The sequence below is a fragment of the Solanum dulcamara genome, chromosome 3, assembly GCF_947179165.1.
Source record: "Solanum dulcamara chromosome 3, daSolDulc1.2, whole genome shotgun sequence".
NCBI lineage: Eukaryota > Viridiplantae > Streptophyta > Magnoliopsida > Solanales > Solanaceae > Solanum > Solanum dulcamara.
The window spans coordinates 7,664,996-7,683,346 of NC_077239.1; the positions used below are offsets into that span (position 1 = coordinate 7,664,996).

The window sequence follows — 18,351 nt, forward strand, 5'->3', positions numbered from 1 at the left end:
TCTTGAAAAATTCAAATTGTATTATAGATATAGATATAAAGCAACATGTATCATAAATATAGACTTTAGCAGAAAAAATCTCAAAATGTACTGGTCTTCTTCGCTTATGAAATTCCTCTTCATCTTCGATTGTTCTTGAGAAATTCAAATATTATATCATTTTCGCTTCTGAATCTTCTTTTTTTCTTCGATTGTTCTTGAGAAACTCATTTTTGCTTTTGAATCTTCTTTTTTTCTTTGATTTTTCTTGAGAAAAATTCAAATATGTATATCATAAATATAACTATAAAACATCATTTATGTTGGTTGGACTCTACATGTGCCTAATACACAGATGTACAGACGAAGAGAGACAAGAGGAGGCTAGATACACACATGGAGAGAGATGACATAAGGAGAGATACACAGATGGAGAGGAACGAGAGAAGCAGAAAGATATACGAATACACAGAAGGAGAGGGACGAGAGAAGTAAAAAGGAGAGCGAGAGAGGTGGGCGAAAGAAGGAAGAGAGAAAGCGTCTCTGAAATAAATATAAAAAATATCACTAAATATAGTTATTAGATCCCAAATAACAAATTGTATCAGAGAGAGGTAAAAAATGGGTGTTCATCTTGGCAGATACAGTTCTAGCCGCAACCTATTTGACAGTAATGAAGAATATTTTGATTGAGAAATTTTGTCTGAGAGGTTCTCTCCGAGACAATGATTTGATGGAGAAGATTTTGAAGATAAAGATGTAACCTATTGAAGATTATGTGAAGAAGTTAAAATAAATTTATTTTGTCAGAAATTTAGGCCAAGGAGGAGAATTGTTAGGCGTTTGCCCTGACTTTTCTATTATAACTAGGTTTTCCTTTTCCTAAAAGAAAAACTCAAAGTCTCCATATTTGTCTAGTCCTTTTTTTTGTAGGAAAAGATTTATGTCTTTATAAATAGAGGTTCATTCCTTTTAACATGGTATCATTCACAATGTAGTCCTAGGAGCTTTGAGAATTTTGAGTAAGGGGAGAATTTGTGAGATATAAGTGTTAACGTTAACACTTGTGAGAACCTCTTTGTATTTGAAGTGAATTGGGTGAGGTTATTTCTCTTGATATTGTGTACTCTCGTATTTATAGTGAATTGCTCATTTCTTTTTGTGGATGTAGGTCGGGTGACCAAACCACGTTAAATATTTGTATTTTTTTATATATATTTTTCATTTATCTTCTTACTGGCCCTTCCCCGGACCCTGCGCATAGTGAGAGCTTTAGTGCATCGGGCTGCCCCTATCTTCTTACTCATGATCTTTTGATTGGTTCCTTATTATACCTAATCTTTTTCAGTCCTAACTATTAGATCCCAAATACACCATGATTTATGAAATTTTGTTATAAAATAAACTAACTTAGCAAATTAAGGAGAAAAGATAGTAAGAGAAAGAGAGAAAGGAGAGAATTCAGAGAACTGAGTGTATCTCTTTTCATTTTATACTGCCTTATTTATAGGTAGAAGATAATAATTGGGAGGGGGGGGACAATGATGAGTGGAAGGGAGGAAAAGAGGAAAGAAAAAGAAGAAAGGAAAGAAAAAGTTAAAAAAGGAGAAAAGGACGTCCATAGAGTGGACATCCACTTTAATAACACTCCTCATTGGATGTTCATGTGTAGTGTACTTCATTAAATTTTTTACAAGAAACAATATACATAGTTATCATGAACACCCATAGATCTTGTGTCTCATTAAACCTTACTAGGAAAAACCCAGTGGGAAAAAATCTAGTGAAGGAAAAATAGTACACACATCTGGTAATACGCCTTGAGTACTGCCTCATTAAAAACCTTATCAGGATAAACCCAGTGGGACAAAATCTTGGTTAAGGAAAAAAGAGTGCAACACGTATTTTACTCCCTAATGAAAACTTCATTTGATATTTTGGAGACGATATATTCCAACCTTATATCTTAGCTTCTCAAAAGTTGATATTGGTAATGCCTTTGTGAATAAATCTGCAAGATTATCAAATGAATGAACTTGTTGTACATCAATATCACCATTCTTCTGGAGATCATGTGTGAAGAATAATTTTGGTGAAATATGTTTTGTTTTGTCTCTTTTTATGAAGGCACCTTTCAATTGAGCTATGCACGCGACATTGTCTTCGAATATAACTTTGGGTATTTTGACATCATTTTTCAGGCCGCATCTTTCTTTAATAAATTGTATCATCGATCTTAACCACACACATTCTTTACTTGTTTCATGGATTGCTATTATTTCAGCATGATTTGAAGAAGTAGCAACAATAGACTGCTTTGTAGATCGCCATGATATAGCAGTTTCTCTGTGTATAAATAGATAGCCTGTCTGAGATCGAGCTTTATGTGGGTCTGATAAATAACCTGCATCTGCATAACTAATAAGGTTTGCACAATCCTTGTTAGTATAAAACAAACTCATATCAATGGTACCTTTTAGATATCGCAAAATATGTTTGATACCGTTCCAATGCCTTCGCATTGGGGATGAACTATACCTTGCTAGCAAATTAACAGAAAAAATGTTATATAAGGTCTGGTTGTGTTAGCAAGGTAAAAGTGCACCAATAGACTGAGATATGGTACTTCAGGACCACAAAATTTCTTCATCCTCTTCAGGAGGTCGAAATGGATCTTTTTCTACTTCAAGTAATCGAACAACCATTGGAGTGCGTAATGGATGTGCTTTGTCCATATAAAATCATTTTAAGATTTTTTCAGTGTAGGCTGAGTGGTGGAAAAAGTCTCCGTCAGCTAAATGTTCAATTTGCAGACCTAGACAAAGTTTTGTCTTTCCAAGGTCTTTCATCTCAAATTCTTTCTTTAGATATTCAATTGCCTTTTGGACCTCTTCAGGGGTTCCAATGAGATTTATGTCATCAACATAAATGACGAGTATAACAAATTTTGATTTCGTTTTCTTAATAAAAATACATGGACAAATGACATCATTTATATAACCTTCATTTATCAAGTACTCATTAAGGAGATTATACCACATACGCCCTGATTGTTTTAGACTATATAATGATCTTTGTAGTTTCATTGAGTACATCTCCCGAGACTTAGTATATGATTTAGGCAATTTTAATCCTTCTGGAATATTCATGTAAATTTCATTATCAAGTGAACCATAAAGGTAAGTTGTAACTACATTAATTAGATGTATTTCAAGATTTTTATGTACAACTAAACTAATGAGATATCGAAAAGTTATTCCATCCATAACAGGTGAATATGTTTCTTCATAGTTGACCCCGGGTCTTTGAGAGAATCCTTGTGCAATAAGGCGTGCCTTGTATCTTACAATTTTATTTCTCTCAATTCATTTTCGCACAAAACTCATTTATAGCCAACTAGTTTTACACCTTCAGGGGTTTGGACTACAGGTCCAAAAACCTCACGTTTAGCAAGTGAATCTAATTCTGATTGAATTGCCTTTTGCCATTCTGGCTAATCATATCTACGTCGACATTCTTCGATGGAATTAGACTCAAGACTTTCACTATCTTGTATGAGATTAATTGCAACATTATATGAAAAAACATTATCCACCATAATTTTTGATCGATCTAAATTTATCTCATCACCGGTAGAACTTATTCTAATTTCTTCACTCAGTTGAGTCTCGAGTTTACTGATTTCTTCAGGAATATCAGGATTACTCAAATCTTGACCTTTTTCGGGGGTTCTTTTGTATTATCATTTTTGTTATTCCTTACGCTATTCTTTCTAGAATTTTTATCCTTTGAACCTAATAGTCTACTAGGCTTCAAGCGTGTTTGAGATTCAGAAGCTATGATACTAGTAGATGGTCCATTTGGGATATCAATTCGGATAGACACATTCATTGCAGTGATATGTGACTTAGTTATCCATTTCAAATCAGTAAATGCATCTGACATTTGATTTTCTATGTTCTGTAAGTGGATGATCTTCTGGACCTCCTGCTCACATGTGCGGGTACATGGATTAAAATAAGATAGTAATGAAACCTTCCACGCAATTTCTCTTGCGGGGTCCTTTTTCTCTCCCCCTAATGGCGGAAAAATTATTTCATCAAACCGACAATCTGCAAATCGAGCAGTAAATAAGTCTCCTGTCAATGGTTCAAGGTAGCGAATTATGGAGGGTAAATCAAACCCAACATATATGTCCAACCTTCGTTAAGGGCTTATCTTTGTACGTTTTGGTGGTGCTACACGAACGTATACCGCACAACCAAAAATTCGTAGATGGACTATATTTGGCCCATAACCAAATACTAGTTGTGATGGAGAGTATTTATTATAATGTGTCGGTTTGAGACATACAAGTGTTGCTGCATGTAAGATAGCATGACCCCAAACAGCAATTGACAATTTTGTTTTCATTAGTAGAGGCCTGGCTATCAATCGTAGGCACTTAATAAATGACTCTGCAAGACCATCTTGAGTATAAACATGAGTAACAGGATATTCAATTTTTATCCCAATTGATAAGAAATAATCATCAAAAACTTGGGATGTAAATTCTCCAGCATTATCACGGTGAATAGTCTTAATTGGATAATCTAGGAATTGCGCCCTTAATCTTATTGTTTGTGCTAACATCTTCGCAAGCGCCAGATTGTGAGATGATAAGAGGCACACATGAGACCATCTAGATGATGCATCTATTAGGACCATAAAATATCTAAACAATCCACTAGGTGGATGAATAGGTCCACATATATCTCCATGTATACACTCTAAAAAGTCAGGAGATTCGATGCCAACCTTCAGGGTCGATGGTCTGGTAATCAATTTGGCTTGATAACAAACAGCACATGAAAATTCACCATTCGTAAGAATATTCTAGTTCTTTAACGGATGTCCAGTTGAATATTCAAAAATTCGTCTCATCATTATTGATCCATGATGGCCTATTGATCATGTCATAGCACAAATATATTTAGATGAGTAAACTTCTGGTTTATGATCTAATGTGCTTCAATTGCACTAATTTTTGCAAAATATAGGTCAGACGACAAAGTTCGTAATTTTTCTAAAATATATTTCTGGCCTGAGACACTTTTGGTTATACCAAGGTTTTCAGTATTAATTTCATATAGTGTCTCAACATAATATTCATTTCTGCGGATATCTTTAAAACTTAACAAGTTTCTTAGGGATTTAGAAGAGAATAATGCATCTTCTATAACAATCTATGTCCCCTTAGGCAGAAATATAGTATCTCTTCCGGAGCCTTCAATCATTTTCGAATTACCAAAAATTGTAGAAACATTTGCTTTTCTTCTAAGCAAGTTAGAAAAATATTTCTCGTCTTTAAAAATGGCATGAGTTGTTCCACTATCAATTACACAAATATACTCGTGATTGATCATTGGTCCAAATAAAATTTGAGGCATATCCATATTTTTCTTCAAAAAGAAATAAGGTAAATATTATAATTAATACATGACTCATTATACAACTTTTATTTATTTACATGGACTAGAAAAATACAAACATATCATTTAGTAGACACATATAAAAAGAACATTATTTAAATATTATTAGGCTTTTCAATATTCATTCTGAAAAATTAAAGAAATCAGCTACATCCAAATGCATAGGCTCAATATTATCTTCTGAGATAAAGTTTGTCTCTGCATTGTTTTCTGCCCTCTTCAAGGATGCTTGATATAGCTGAGCAGACGTTTTGATGACCGGCAAGTCCGCGACCAGTGCCCCATACCTCCACATCTATGACATATTGTAACATCCCCTAAAAACGTTGTATATGATGTTTCAATTTTCGCCTAAACATGATACAACCTCTGTATTTTGGACATAACCTTTCATAGAAATATCCAACTTGAGTGATTCAAATTTCTTAGTAACCACAAGATCATTACCTACAACTTTTATGAAGACCATATTTTAATATTCGGAGGTTAAATAGGTCAAATAAATTATTTTTTGTAAGGTAGGATGCTGTGACGGAAATGAGTGTTTATAGAAGAAAAATCATATCTCACTGTAGGTTTATCCAAATTGGTTGATTCTTGAATGATATGAAACTAGACTTCCATATCTACAATTCTTATGAAGACACTAAATCCTAATAAGGAATTTATCTTATTCAAACGCAGCTCCCAAAAAGAGTATTCTGTCAAAAAATAACTCATTTCACCTACCATAAAAAGATCTAGATACATTTGACATCACTTATGACATAAATTGTCCTCCATTTAACATCATCCATGACATCAATATATTCCACTAAATTTTTAGATTTTTTTTATAATTATTTTATTTATTGTTAGGTCCCTCTTTCCCACTTATAAATACCCACCTTATTTCCTCATTTTATTCATCAAGCTTTCTCAAGCAAATCTTCTCTCTATACACTTCTTTACACATTCTCAAATATATTTTTAGTTCTTAGTAGTGAAGAAATACTATTCCGGTAATTCATATATTCCGGGTAGTACACAAAACGTTTCGGCAAGGAGAAAAGCTACGACTCAAGAGTGTTCATTAAGTCTTCCGGTACCAACTAAAGCTTCGGTTTCCAGGTATGTAAGGCTTTAATGAGAGTATTCCTTCCATTCTCATGTCTAAATTATTTTGATTATATGATAAATTATATTTATTTTCTTTAAGCTCTACTCTAAGTTATGTGTATGTTTATCCATGGGTTCTTCCACCCATGTAGTCCAAAAACTCTTTCAATTAAATATCTTGATTTCAAGTAATATTTTCTTATGGTAAATTCTTATTTTTACTTAATACTATGAATCATGGTTAAACTAATGATTATTGGTCTATTTTGATGCAACATAATTTTATATGTATGAATTGATGGTTTACAAGTAATTTCTCTATTTAAAGGCTCTTGAAATTCATGGTGGTTGTTTAAATCATGAATTTTAATTAATGGATTTCAAAGTATTTATGAATATTTATTTACATACATATTTGCAAGTTGAAGTGATTTGAACCCACCTAGTTTTACTATGTTTTTAATAAAGTTTGACTTGAAAGCTTTGACTTCAAATAAATGTTTATGAAACAATATCTATGATCAAAAAGGGAGTCTTATGAAATGAAAGAATGATGAAATGATATGAATGATGGATTCTTTATGCAATAAGGACAATTCTTGCATATTTGAATTATCAAATATTTTAATGAGCTATTCTACCGAATATGATGTTTAAATTCTCAAGTTATATGCTATGAATATTTTGAAGTATTAAACTATTCTGTGGGATTGACTTAGCACCGAATGAGGCATTGAGGTGAGATTCGGTAAGGGAATCCTAGTAGCAACCCCTTGACTCATTAACTATGTGCCAACATAGGAGCCCTCGTAGGCTTAGGCTAATGGATCCATAAATAGCCCTTAAAGTTAAAGTTAAAGAAATGAATGAAGTTGACGGAGTTCTACCCGGCAAGTAGTCTCCCCGGCCAACGTAGGGGGTTATGTTGGATTCCATGTAATAGCTCGCATGGTCTTAAATGTCGGTTATGGTTAATTTCCCACAAAATGAATGTTTTAAAGGATATATATATGATTTATTATGCATACATTAAATTAAGTTCCATATTACATAAATGTTTTAATGTTTCCTCAATGTTCATGCATCCTTACATACTTAGTACATTCAAAGTACTAACGCATACTCTTTTGCCTACATGATATCACCATGTAGGGATCGATGCTCCTCCTCGTTCTTCTCCACGTGGCTAGTTGATATTCCATTGGAGACTACTTTTGGTGAGTTCCCATGTTTCGGGAACAATACTCTTTTATCTTTCTAGTTTATGATATGTTAAGATATTTTACTATGACATTTCTTCTATTATGATTGAGGGTGAGCTAGGGACTTGTCTTAGCCCCGTTAAATCTAATAGTTAGAAGTATTGTTGGACATATGTAAGTTGAAGATTTATTATTATGATTTCCGCTTGTTTATTTATCATCATTACCTATGAAAGGCTAAAAGAATGCTAAGAGGCTTGATTGAGATACTTTTGGGTTCCTCATTCGCCATGTCACGTCTAGGCCCTAGGCTTGGGTCGTGACACATATACTTTCTGAATTTCTCTTTGGTAAAGCTTCTGGCTTTTTCACTCTTCTTTTTATACTGTTGATCATCTCTCGGTGCCAACCGAGTATCATGATTATAATTTCTTCTTCGACCATGACCACGACCATGACTTGGGCCATGACCTCTTTCTCATTGGTTATAATTTGCTTGATTCACTTCAGGAAGTGGCAAAAAATCAACGGGCCGACTATCATAATTTTTCATTAGCAGTTCATTGTGACATTCAACAATAAGAAGGTGAGAAAGTAATTCAGAATATTTTTAAACCCCTTTTCGTGATATTGCTGCTGCAGGAGCATATTCGCGGGTGAAAATGTGGAGTATGTTTTTTCAAGTTTATCTGGCTTAGTGATTTCTTTTCCGCATAAATTTAACTGAGCTATAATTCTAAACAAGACAGAATTATATTCAATTATATTTTTAAAATCCAATAATCTCAGATTTAGCCAATCATGACGTGCCTGTGGAAGGATGACCAACTTCAGATGGTCATATCTTTCTTTTAGATTCTTCCACAATTTAAGGGAATCCTTTAATGTAAGGATTGTAATTTTAATTCTTCGTCAAGATGGTGACGGAAAAATATCATGGCTTTGGCACAGTCTTAACTAGATGACGTATTGTCATATTTGATGGTGTCTGTCAAATCCATCGATTCTAGATGTATTTCGGCATCTAGAGCCTACGATGAGTAACCTTTTCTAAATATGTCAAGAGCAACAAATTCAAATTTAAAAATATTAGACATTTTAAGAAAATAAAATTCTTACCCCTTTTGTTATCTTCTTAAAAATATAGCTCAAAGCAATGGAGGCTTGTGGTGATAACGTGTTATAAAATAAATTAACTTAGCAAATTAAGAAAAAGAGATAGCAAGAGAAAAAGAGAAAGGAGAGAATTCAGAGAACTGAGTGCGTCTCTTTTTATTTTACACTGCCTTATTTATAGGTAGAAGATAATAATAAGGGGGACAATGATGAGTTGAAAAGAGTAAAAGAGGAAAGAAAGAAGAAGAAAAAGTAAAAAAAGAAAGGAAAGAAAAAGTAATAAAAAGAGAAAGGGTGGACGTCCACTTTGGTAACAAATTTCAATTTGTCTCTCATTTTTCTCCTCCTTGCCGCAAATTTTGAAAACGAAAAAACGTGGACCTCGAGGCATGTGTAACATTGTAATGTATGCAACTTGATGAAAAATAGTTAGAATACACTGATTTATAAATCACAAAAAAGGATCATGTCATCATGAAATCCAACTTGATTATGACCCAGAAAGAAAAAGTCTTCATTTTCTTCGTCAGATCTAATACATAAACTAAACTCAAATAATCTGAAATTTTTATGCATTAAGAAAAAAAAAACTATTTTTGATTTCCGTTAGGTAATTTCATTAAGGAAAATGAAGCACTTTCAACTAAAAAATTCTCTATTCTATGGGCTCCATTTTTTGGTTAATGGTAAAACAATCACAACCATTTCAATGTACTTCCGAAGGTCCAGGCTTTTTAATTACGAATTCAACTACATTTCCACCTCAATTTATGTAAAGATGTTTAATTGGACACAACATTTAGGAAAAACGAAAGTTTTTTGAAATTTATAATTTAAAAGAACTTTGAGAAATCTCTGTAGCTACAAATTACTTCATTAGGTATAAAATGAAAAATTTTAAATCAAATTGTTACTAAATATAAAAGATGTCATTCATTTTGTGACTTATAAAGTGGTTGTTAGACCAACCGTGTCGTATGGGACAGACTGTTGGTCAATCAAAAACTTGCACGTCTAGAAGGTGAGAGTAACACGGAAAAGAAGATGCTTGGATAGATTTGTGGGCATATTAGGAGAGATAGGATTATGAACGAAAATATATGAAAAAAGGTGGAGTGATCTCTATGGTGACCAAGATACGGGAAGCGAAACTGAAATAATTTGAGCATGTGTAGAGAAGAAACACAGATGCCCAATGCGGAGGCCCGAGAGGTTAGAGCTATCTATGGAGAGGTAGAGGAAGGCCGAGTAAGAATTGAGGAGATGTAATTAGACAAATTATGACACATTTTCATATCAATGAATATATTATTGGGTTTAATTGGAGTGTGAATGGGAAAGAAGAATTGGAAAATGTGGGGGAACCAAATGAATGGAAAATGAAAAGTCATTTCTCCCTTATTGAAAGAAGAAATGAAAAGTATTGTCCTTATATTAGGAAAGACTTCATTTAACTCATAAAGGGTTGAGTAGAGGGTGCCCCCTCGTGCCATCGTCGTCTCGCTCAGTTGGCTTAGCTTCGGCTATGGCTTCAGCTTCGATTGATAATATTTTAGACAAAATTTATTTATTAATCTCATTATTTGATTTTCTTTTTCTGAATATTAGTTCAATATTAATTTGGAATTATTGATTATTAATTAATTAAATAACTAAAAATGAGATTTTATTTTAAAATTCGCGGAAATATTTCGGAAGGACCTGTTCCTTCCAAAAAGGCACTTCCTTCCCAAAAGACACTGTGCCTATTCTGAACAGATGAGATTGTTCTAGACAGACATATTCTAATCTATTGTTGTCTATAAATAGAAAGGCATTCTCTCAGTTTTTAACATCAAAAAATTTCTTCTCTTTTGCATATATTTTCTTACAAACAAAGTTGTGTCTTTGCGTGATTACGTTTCTGTTTTTTCTGAGTTTGCTGATATTATCGAAGTTTAAGGTGCCACTACTTCTTTAATGTTCTATCCGTTTTATCCTGGGAGGAAATAATCTATAATCTTGAGTACAATGAGGGGATTAAATTTCTTAAGGACACACAGTGAATTCTGTGGACTCGAATATTGTTTTATTTTTCATATTTAGTATTTTTTGTTTACTAACTTTAATACAGGAGATAACATATATAACCCTAAATAAGAGAGTATGAAGATCAAGAATTATATAACAAAATGTTGGTAGCTAGTTGGGTGATTATCTTCTCTTTTGGGAGAGCGTATGGTTCTAGTTTAGAACACCTTATTAATTTTCTTCTTCTCCTTATCGTATTATTATTACTATTCTTCCATTATCTTATTCTCCAATTTTTACTACTATTATTGTTTTTGTTACTTTATCTATCTTTCATTTTCAGTAGTCATCACTTTCTTTCATTTCCAGCAGTCATCACTTTTCTTCAGTTAGTTATGTCCATCACATCTTCTTCACCAGTATATTGTTAGTTGTTATTATTGTAATTCTTTTTGACTAACTAACTAACCAGGAAAAAGCAGAAAAAGGTAAAAACAAATGCTATTAAACTGAGTGAAATTGAATAAAGACACTCTTTTTAATAGTTTGATCTATAAATACCCCTATTGTTAATAGTTTAATCTAAAAATATCTCTACTGCTAATAATTTGATCCATAAATGCTCATATTATTACTTAATAGGTCAAAAATATCATCTTTCTAAAGATAATATATTATTTCTTTTCTTTTTAAACACATTATATTCTTAATAAAAATATAATTCCCTCTGTCATAATTTATGTGGCACCATTTGACTTGGCACAACATTCGAAAAAGAAAGAAAAACTTTTAAAATTTGTGGTCTAAAACACTATTTGACCATTTGTGTGGATATAAATCATTTCATTAAGAGAAAAGACGAATTTTAAAATTAAATTATTTTCATTTATGGACAGGTGACATTCTTTTTTTGGACGAACTAAAAGAAAGTGAACTTCATAAATTAAGTCAATAGGAGTACTTTTTAAGAAGACATAATACATAAATATGTCATTTAATTTGCTTCAGCTAACATCTATGTCCTCCAACTTTGGATGTACACAAGTAAACGCTTAAACTTGTATAAAATTGAAGTAGACACACGCGTCCTACGTGGTGTAACACACATAGGACATAAAATTATCATGTAGGACGCCACGTAAGACGAACTAAATGTGTTTTTCAACTTTATACAAGTTTAGGTGTCTATTTGTGCACACCCAAATTTTGAGGGCATAGATGCAAGCTAAAACCAAGTTGAAGGGCATGTTTACGTATTATGCCTTGTAAGAATTATGTTCTTGTTTCTTTTCTTTTAAAAAATCACTTTAATTAATAAATAAGTAGGAAATAATCTTTTTTTCTATTTATTCTCATTTTATGTAACGACCTGATCCCGTCGTTAGGGATAGGCCAATGGGGAAGGATTTATTTTGGGCCAGAAAACATCGAGTAGTAACTTTGAAAGATTTGAGCCTAGACAAGACTTGGATGAATTTTGAGTCAGGTAAATCTAAGGTAATCACGTGAATTATGGGATGTCATATATATAATTTGATTGGACAGGCTGATAGCTAAGATGATACGGAGCATTTACGGCTTCACAAAATTGCATTCGGGTGAGTAAAACTATCGAAATCGAATTTGACGTGAAGGGTATAATTTTAATGTATTTTTCGAAGGAGTGTGTTGAGAAATAGGGGCTTGGAGCATAAACTCCTAACTCCCTATTTCTGCATATCTCGCCACAATGGGACTGCCAAAGTGGAACAATGCGACTTAAGTCTTGAAAAAGACCAGAAATGATCTTTTCTGCAACAATTAGTTTCTAAAACCCAAGAGGAGACCTAGGGCGATTTCCATTGATTTTTTACGGATTTCCATGCTTAAGGTAAGGTTTTTATTCCCTAGATTCATACTTTGATTCCTAGAAACTAAAAGTATGGGTGATAATCATTGGAGGAGGGTTTAAACTGAAAATCTATGGTGAAAATTAGCCCTAGGGTAAGGTTAGGATCATAGGTTTGGCCTAGGGAGTGAAATTGTGTTATATTTTCAGATAGTTAGTCCATTGTATTTATCCTTGATATGTATTTAATATTTTCTAGACCAAGAACGAGAAGAACGAACTTGAAAAGGGAAGGCTCTTGCATTGTAAGGTTGTGAAAGCTTGAATTTGAGGTGGGTGATGGTCTAGTTTCCCGTATGTGTTTCATATACTTGTTAAATTGCTTCATGATATGTATATGAATAGGAAACATGCTAGATTATGTGTGAAATGATCACTTGCTAGCCTGTTATTGTGATGAACCTGTTCTTGGTCGTATAAATATTGTAAACATTGAATGTTCTTATGATTGTGGTATTTTGGGATCGGGTGTCACGTTCGACACATAATTTGGATACGGTGTCGGTTCTGACATGTATTTAGATTGGGTGTCATGTTCCGACACATATTTGGATTGGATGTCAAGTTCTAGCACAAAGTTGATTGTTTATAGGTCCCTTGAGAGGACCCTTGTTTGAAATTATAGCATGTGGAAGACATTGAGTTATGATATTGAGATGTTGTTGACTTATTTTGTATATGTGTATGCTTATTGTGTTGAATTTACTTGTTTATGATTCGCTTACTGGCTAACCGCATGATCCTATTAGTACGCCAGTATTTTTGTGTATTGATACTACTCTTGCTTTATTCAGCCGACTGAGGAGAGCCCTCGGTTAAAATATTAAGCGTGTTCGAGTTCAAGGGTGAGCTGTTTGTTTCAAGCTGCTATGGACTTTTCCTTGTTCTAGTCTTCCTTTTCTAGGACTAAGACTTTAGACATTGTTTTATTATTATGTTTTCTTGTGAGAGTGTTTCCCTTTCCTTTTCAGACATTGTTAGAGTTTTGGTATGGACGACTTTCCATTTTCTAGGGTGTTTCTGCACTTCTTGATATTTGATCTATTTTGCTGAGTTTATAGGGACTTAGTCATTATTCTAGTTTATATTCTGCTTTCGCATATCTAAACTTGTGTACATATTTTAATTTTTATTGTTGGGCTGTTAGAATCGTTCTTCCATCAGAGAGTTAGAGTGGGTGTCAGTCATGACGGGTTGGGGTCGTGATATTTTATCAATTAAAATAGAATAATTTTATGTACCTTTTAAACTAATAATATAGGTCATATATATAAGATCATAATAATTCATCATTCATTTTTATTTAGATAACGATAAAAAAAATTCTAATAAAATAAGAAATATCTTTGTTTCTTAATTTTTCTCAATTAAAATTAGATAAATATTTGCCAGTAAAAAAAAGAAAATAATTAGATTCATAATCAAATAATTTTAAATATTCAATAAATTTTAAAACTCATGGTTACAAGCTTGGATCTAGAGGGCTTAGAAAGTTTCCCAACACGTGAGAGGGGTATTGCAATTGAAATTAAATTCTTGCCACTTGCTGACATTATTATTTTCAGTACCTTTCAAAGAGGGTCATCAATATTTTGTACTATATTGGTTGAGTGGTTGGCATCAGACACACCTATCATCAATTTATAATTATTGAAATCCAAAAGCATTTATTATCGTAAAGATTACATAAATTTTATAGTATTAAGAGCTAATTATATATTTTTTCTTATTTTTTTCTAAATTACAAAAATATTTTAAATTTAGTGTAATTCGAATATATTCAAAAACGTCTTGATACATCACGTAAATGATGTATCCGATCAGTACATCGCGTAAAGTGATGTATCCGACGTCCCGATACATCGCATAAAGTGATGTATTCGATGTACTGATACATTGCGTAAAGTGATGTATCCGAAAATAGGAGAGAGTAAGAATTTTTATAATTTTTTCAAATGATAGGAAATTTTAGAGAATGTGATAAAATAAATTGTGTATTTAGGTAATTTTTCCCTTCATTATTTCAAATGAGGAAATATCTTTACTTTGTATACTCCACATCTAATTGATTTAGTTATTCATTTAACATATTTATAATTTAATATCAAATAATAAATAAAATCGGATCGAACCAATCACCCTAATTGAAAATATAGACTTTTCCTCTTAAGTAGTCCAAATTTTAGTATGATGGATCACTTGGTAAGTGAATTTTTTTGGATTACTTGAGACGACTTGCCATAATATTTTTGGACATACCATCGTACATTTTGTGCATTTATTTAATTTTGGTCACAATATTTTCTCTCAATCAAGAAAATATTGCCAATGTTCTTCAATCTTGTAATACTAGTGGCTCTTTTCTTAGTTGATTTTGCACCAACTTCTTGTGAAGTTGATGGATTCACTTACAATGGATTCAAATCAAGTAATCTAAGCTTAGATGGCATTGCTAATCTTACATCCAATGGTCTTTTGTTGTTAACAGATTCCAAAACGCAAGATCAAGGCCATGCTTTCTATCCAAATCCAATTCATTTCAAGAATTCACCTAATGGTGATGCACTTTCTTTCTCCACAACATTTGTGTTCGCGATAAGGTCTGATTTTCCGCCTTTGGATGGTCATGGACTAGTTTTTGTTATCGCGCCACAGAGAGGAATTCGAGGGGCTTTGGCAAACCACTATCTTGGCCTTTTTAACTCAACCAATAATGGGAAAAGATCAAATCATGTTGTTGGAGTTGAGTTTGATACAATCATTAGCGCGGATTTTGGTGATATGAATGGCAATCATGTTGGAATTGATATAAATGGATTGAGATCTGTTGCAAATCACACAGCAGGTTACTTTGATGATACTGGCTTGTTTCATGACTTGACTCTGATTAGTGGCCAGCCAATGCAAGTTTGGGTGGATTATGATGGCATAACTAAGCTAATTAATGTGACAGTAGCTCCATTACATATGGAAAAACCAGTTAGGACACTTTTGGCTTTGAAATATGATCTTACGCCGATTCTTGATCAGATTATGTATGTTGGTTTTTCATCATCAACTGGTTCAGTCCCAACACATCATTATATCTTGGGATGGAGCTTCAAGGCAAATGGGAAAGCTCAAGAACTTTCTCAACTTCCTAGTCTTCCTCGTGTTGGGCGCAAAGGGACATCAAGATTTGTAACGATTGGTTTGCCAGTAATCTCTTTGGTTTCAATTGTTGTAGCAACATCAGTGGTGGTTTATTATGTAAGAAGGAAGAAGTATGAAGAACTTCTTGAAGATTGGGAACGCGAGTATAGACCGCAAAGGTTCAATTATAAAGATTTGTATACTGCCACTAAGGGATTTAGAGAAAAGGAGCTGTTGGGAGCTGGAGGATTTGGTAAAGTTTACAAAGGAGTAATGCCTATAACCAAACTTGAGATAGCTGTAAAGAAGATATCTCATGAATCAAGACAAGGGATGAAGGAATTTGTTTCGGAGATTGTAAGCATAGGTCGTATACAACACAGGAATGTAGTACCACTTTTGGGTTATTGCAGGCGAAAAGGGGAGTTACTTTTGGTTTATGAGTACATGTCTAATGGAAGTCTAGACAAGTATTTATACGACCAACCAAGATTCACCCTTGATTGGAACCAAAGATTCAGAGTTATTAGAGGTGTAGCATCAGGACTATTTTTCCTACACGAAGAATGTGATCACGTAGTGGTTCATAGGGATGTTAAGGCTAGTAATGTCTTGTTGGATGGTGAAATAAATGGTAGGCTAGGAGACTTTGGACTCGCGAGGCTATATGGTCATGGGACCGATCCTCAATCTACTCGTGTCGTTGGTACTCTTGGTTACCTTGCACCAGAGCATACTAGAACTGGCAGGGCAACACCTAGTAGCGATGTATTTTCCTTTGGGGCTTTTATGCTTGAAGTTGCCTGTGGTAGGAGGCCGATACAGCCAAGACAAGACGGTGATGATCTGATTTTAGTCGATTGGGTGTTCTCGTGCTGGAATAGAGGTAATATTCTTGAGGCAGTTGATCCAAACCTTGGCACTGATTATGTTCCAGGGCAAGTGGAGTTGGTCTTAAGTCTAGGCTTGTTCTGCTCTCATTCAGAGCCCTCATTTAGGCCAACCATGAGACAAAACGTGCTGTTCTTGGATGGTGTTGTGGCCTTGCCAGAGTTATCAGCACTCGGTGTTTCATCTGCTGGCCTAACATTTGACCATCGCGGAGGTTTTGATGATTTTATCAAGTCATATCCATCTTCTTCGGTTAATGCACATTCCCCCTCTTCGTCTGTAGCAGAATCATTACTCTCAGATGGCCGATGATTCATGAAAGAGTTGGATAGATCTTTTTTTGTGGAATATTGTTGTACTAATCCTGGTAAATATACTCTAATTTTAGTGGATTATGTACATTTGATAAATTAGAGTAAGCTTATGATGGAATAGTAATATAAACCTTTTCATTCTATCGAGAATTCAACACTTGAAATATATTGAGAAATGTTTAAGATGTCAGCCATGGTATCCTGATCTTGTTGTTTACTTGTAATGCAAAATAAATACTAATCAGGGATTCAGCAATAGCTGGTCATTATGCTGCTGAATTAATCTACGCATAAAGCACGAAATTGAACAGTTTCATGAACATTGGACAGTAAAGTAGTTCAGGCATGATAGTACAGTTTCGAATGGAATAATATATAGAGATAATACTCTCTCTTTTCTCTTCACTGTGAAGTTTCAAAGTTATAACTATTGTCAAGACGTCCATTTTTAGCGTTTTTCAGATACTTGTATTCCCAGTGAGCCAAAGTATGCCAATTCCTTGTCATGAAGACCTCTATACGTCTCACAAAGCTTTTCACTTTTTTAATCCCGTTTTGATGTGAGATTTTCTTAAGCCTTAAGGTGTCAGCCTGCCGATCCTTCTATCTCTTTGATCCGCTCTAGCTGGCTCTCCCTCCGTCATGAATGTCACACTAACCACAATGCTTTTATATCCACGCCCGCAAAGTGCACATATATAGAAATTCCTACTGTTAATTAGTGGACACTTGCACTAGAATTAGCGGCTTGACATTGCAAAACATGAATCTTGTCAACTGCTAGTAAATGGGAGCGAGCTTGGGTGGATCTGGAACAACATATCATAGAGTGAGATGCTGCAGGGACTAGAAAGTTATCGAGGAAGAAGAGACGATGATCAGGAGGTCTATCGTGTTGAGGAGAGATGATGACATTGGAACTTTGAGAAAAAAATTCGAGACGAGAATACTTGAAGAAAAGGGAGCAGAGAATCCTAGATGAACTCAGAGACTAAATCATAGACGAGTAATAATTACTTGTTTGAAGGAGTAAAGTTGACAGAAGCAGAGATACGCGAATTAACACATAAGCAAAAGATATATGAACTAGTACTTAAAACACAAGCACTAGTATTTTCAGCCATTTCTTTCACCTTGTTTCAACTGGTTAGTGCTCTATGGTGAGCTTGCAGTCTCTGAATTTGAATTAACTTACAATGGATTCAAACCAGCAAACATGAGTGTACATGGCTGCTGAAGTTAACTGATTC

The 18,351-nt window shown here is 33.8% G+C and overlaps 1 protein-coding gene across 1 annotated transcript; it reads left to right on the plus strand.

Annotated features, from left to right (window-relative positions):
• The first annotated feature begins 14,966 nt into the window (after positions 1–14,966).
• LOC129882351 (L-type lectin-domain containing receptor kinase IV.1-like) lies at positions 14,967–17,291 on the plus strand. The gene has a single exon (XM_055956605.1). It carries the CDS (start codon positions 15,093–15,095, stop codon positions 17,097–17,099), a length of 2,007 nt encoding a protein of 668 aa, XP_055812580.1. The 5' UTR covers positions 14,967–15,092; the 3' UTR covers positions 17,100–17,291.
• The last annotated feature ends 1,060 nt before the right edge of the window (positions 17,292–18,351 follow it).